The 3,840-nt window shown below is 35.2% G+C and overlaps 1 protein-coding gene across 1 annotated transcript; it reads left to right on the top strand.

The window, feature by feature from the left end:
* Positions 1 to 66: 66 nt before the first annotated feature.
* HELRODRAFT_184264 (hypothetical protein) lies at positions 67 to 765 on the top strand (the record flags this gene model as incomplete). Its single annotated transcript, XM_009019815.1, has 3 exons — positions 67 to 183; positions 241 to 349; positions 662 to 765. The coding sequence occupies 3 exons, from the start codon at positions 67 to 69 to the stop codon at positions 763 to 765; spliced, it is 330 nt and encodes a 109-aa protein (XP_009018063.1).
* Positions 766 to 3,840: the final 3,075 nt, after the last annotated feature.

The raw sequence follows: 3,840 nt of genomic DNA, 5'->3' as shown, positions 1-3,840 counted from the left end.
CTATCGCCTGACCTAATACTGATATTTTTACAAATCCGATTGAAAAACCCGGAGGTGATACGGTCCATGGGGCCGAGGACCTCGATACAAATCGGTAAAAACTCCATCGAGGGGAGAGCTCCGTCGTACTTTTTGATCTTCTCGTCAGATGCCCTGGTTGCAGCCAAACCGCTTTCTTTGCTAGTAAGCTGCACGTAGCGCTCAGCAAAGGTGCCCGGAACGGTAACGTCCCACGCCAAGCACCTGCCGGCTCTCCAAGGGATCAAGGTACACCCGTCAGGGCGCTTACCGTCGTGCGCCGCAATGCCCGACGGTTCCTTTAAAACCGGAATTGAGGCCTTGGAGAAAAGTCGGCACACAAAATCGTTTATGGCTGAATGTCGCTGCTGGCGACCTCCGCCCAAACGACAAACAAGACCATGATGGCCAAGTTCATCCGCCTCCGCGCCGCACCTGCATGTGTATCGACTCTGAACGGCCAACCCCAGACGGAAGCCAATGGCTGTCCTGACCGTATGTATGTATGGTTGTCTGCATGTGCCAAAATGTATATAAATATATTTCTTAGTTTAAAGCTGATTAATTGCGGCTGTGGTTAGGATGGAAAATTTATTGTGCACATGATGTATCGTCTCATTAATAATGAACATCTTCATAAAAGATAGGAAGGGCTGCAACTACGAAGTTGATGGCTTAATAAACGGCAATGATAATTACGCACCGCCCATGAAATACAACCGTAATATATTAACGTCTGAAAAATGACAACCGCTGAAATGTTTCGAAACAATGTTTAAAGTAAAAGAAAAACTTCAAATTCAATTATCAATGTTAATGACGTTAACAATTTCAAAAACATCACCACCAACAACAATAACATCAACAACAGAAACAACAACATTAACAACTTTAATAATGTTAGCAACACAACAATGACATCAACGATAACCGGCCTGATAAAAAGCTTAACAAATGCAATGTCATCAATAACAATAGTCGGTAACCATGACAGCAATCAATGTTTCCTTTGTTTCTTTTGATGCATCACTAGGCGGACAAAGCATAATTCCATGATAAATATGGGACCGTACATACATACATACATAAATATATACATACGTACGTACGTACGTATACACATACATATTTGTGTGTGTGTGAGTGTGTTGTATTTGTTTTTTTTTATCTAGAATTATGCACGTTTGTTTGTATGTTTGCCACAATTTTCCCAGAAAATAAAACAAGACAAGAGGTTTTTAGGAAAATTTCAATTCGTGTTGTCACGTGCAATTGATCATCGACTATCACCTCATCTTTGACAACGCGACGATTGCAATTTTTTTGTACCCCACGATGACAGTTTTGTAAAACTTTAAAATGTTTTTTATTATGTTTTCTTTATTGTTGTTGTTGTTGTTGTTGTTATATACATTGTTACTGCTACTGCTAATAAAAAATTATCAGTGTTATTAGTATCAGTAGGGAGGCGTGATGGCTCAAGGGTTAATGGCGCCTGGTCTTGTTGCTGCAGTGACTGGGTTCGAATACAAAAAAATCCCCGCCTATCACATGCAATGTGTATGATGCGTGGTTTTCACGTGTATTCATATACGTTGTGTGTGTGTTTGTCATTGAAACCTCTGAAGCAAGAGCAAAAAAGAGAGTACCCTTTTTTAACCTTTAAATCCTATTGCTAATAGAAATTCTAGTGATAATTTGACCGGTAGTTATTCATTTTTTTCAAGTGGTTGTTAAATACGTCTGTATTTGCAACGTTACAGATCTAAAACCCAAGAAGCATTTTGTTTGTAAATAGACCTAAATGGAAAATACCAACAGATTGTTGCTACCAAATTGAGAATGAATACGTACGGACTTCAGAAAACAATCATTATTTATGGGTTCATGTATTTTTGACTGGGCGGATAGGGTTAATCGCCCATTGTTGGAAAAACGTTTAGCGCGAGAACATGGCATCCTGCCGTTTCAAGATAAAACATGCCGTCACCCAAGTCAACAAAACTAAAAAAAATTTATAAAAACTTCATGTACACTTTGTTTGTATCGTTAAATTATAAAAAAAAAAAAATTAGAAACACGAAAACGTTTGTCAAAAGATGTTCGGGTAAAAATGCCACTTACAAAAACATTGCATTGTTTGAGGTATGAAGCGCAAAAGATATTGGTGGCAAATTAATGAAGTATTTTTAGCAGCAATGCGGAATAATTAATACAAATGGAAACTATAAAATTAATAAAAATAATAATAAAACTTGTAGCCTAAGTCAGAGAGTTAACCAAGAGAGTATGTGTGGAAACTTAACCAAAATGTTTGTTGGCTATAGTTTTTGATTCATCATTTTACAGTACGTTTATAAACTAGTTGTTAACGAAAAATTGCGCATATTAGATTTTCAAAACACTTACTTTGATTCAAGTTAAAATTATCGTAAATAATAACTGCAATGTTGGTAATAGTAATAACGATTTTAATATAAGTAGCCGGCGAGTGGTAAACATTTTTACTAAACCGATCAGATGGCAACAATTACTAAGACTGGCATCAAAAAACAGACTAATAAACATTGAAACCGACAAAAAATTAAACAAATAAACAAACAGATAAATAAAAAATAATAATAAAAATAGGCAAATAAAACATTGAAGGCAAGCAAATGAGCGTGTGTGCGTTTTCATTAGAGGCCTGCCAGGCATATCAAATGAAAGCTGGAGAGTAAAGAGAGAATTAAAAATTAACAACCATCTGATGAAAAAAATTTGCAACATATATTATAATTACTGAAAATATTTAGAAAAAATATTTATTTATTTCAAATTTTTAAAAACTATTTTGTCCATTAATATCGGCTGGCTCGAAAGTAAGTTTTCAGTTAGGGTTGGGTAAAGTGAAGTGGATTTAATGGATGTATGGTTAAGGTTTACTGATAATGCAGTTTTTATTTTATATCAGCATAGACGTTAAAATTTATAATAGTATTGAACAATTTTTCATTGGTAATAAGGATAATAATAAAACGCTAACAATGTCAAGGACGATTTCATATTTTGAAGAAATTAAACGAATGATGCAGGCGCAGTGGTAGGTACTCTAACAAAGATAACGATAACAACAATAATAACAGCAACGATACAATTATGATGTTGCACTGATACGAATGATAATGATGATGATACCAACAACATTCCCGAGACAATTATCTATTGACAATGATAATGATGACGATGATGATGATGATGATAATAGTGATGATGATGATGATGAAGAGGAGGAGGAGAAAGATAGTAAGGATGCTGATGCTGATGATGGTGGGATGAATGCGCCAGAGTAGATGATAAACTGTGGGAGCTCTGACCGCTGTGAAGCAGTAACAAGATAGAACGACATTGATGAAGAATATGATAGTAACCAAATGCTGTTCTGATGACGACGATGATAATAATGATGTTGTTGTTGAGATTATAGTAATGACGATGACGACGGCGATGATGATGATGGTGGTTTTAATATTGATGATTATGATTAAGATAATAGTTAAAGGTCATTACAATACTGACGTTGATGATGATAATTCTTAAAAAATGATGTATTTAAATGATGATACGATATATCTGAAAGTATTAATATAATGATGATCTAATAATGATGATTTAATGGTGATGGTGGCATGGCTTGCTATAATGCTAAGAACAATGCGGATATTAATGACAATCATAATTAACAACGAGGAATATTGTGGTGATGAAGAAATGTGAAAGATGAATATTAAAAAAGGAAGTTGATGGTGAAAACGATGATGATGATGATAACGACGACGATGA

Source organism: Helobdella robusta, assembly GCF_000326865.2.
Source record: "Helobdella robusta unplaced genomic scaffold HELROscaffold_253, whole genome shotgun sequence".
NCBI classification, from domain to species: domain Eukaryota; kingdom Metazoa; phylum Annelida; class Clitellata; order Rhynchobdellida; family Glossiphoniidae; genus Helobdella; species Helobdella robusta.
Note: the sequence above shows the minus strand (reverse complement) of the source record. Positions and strands in the feature narration are given on the sequence as shown.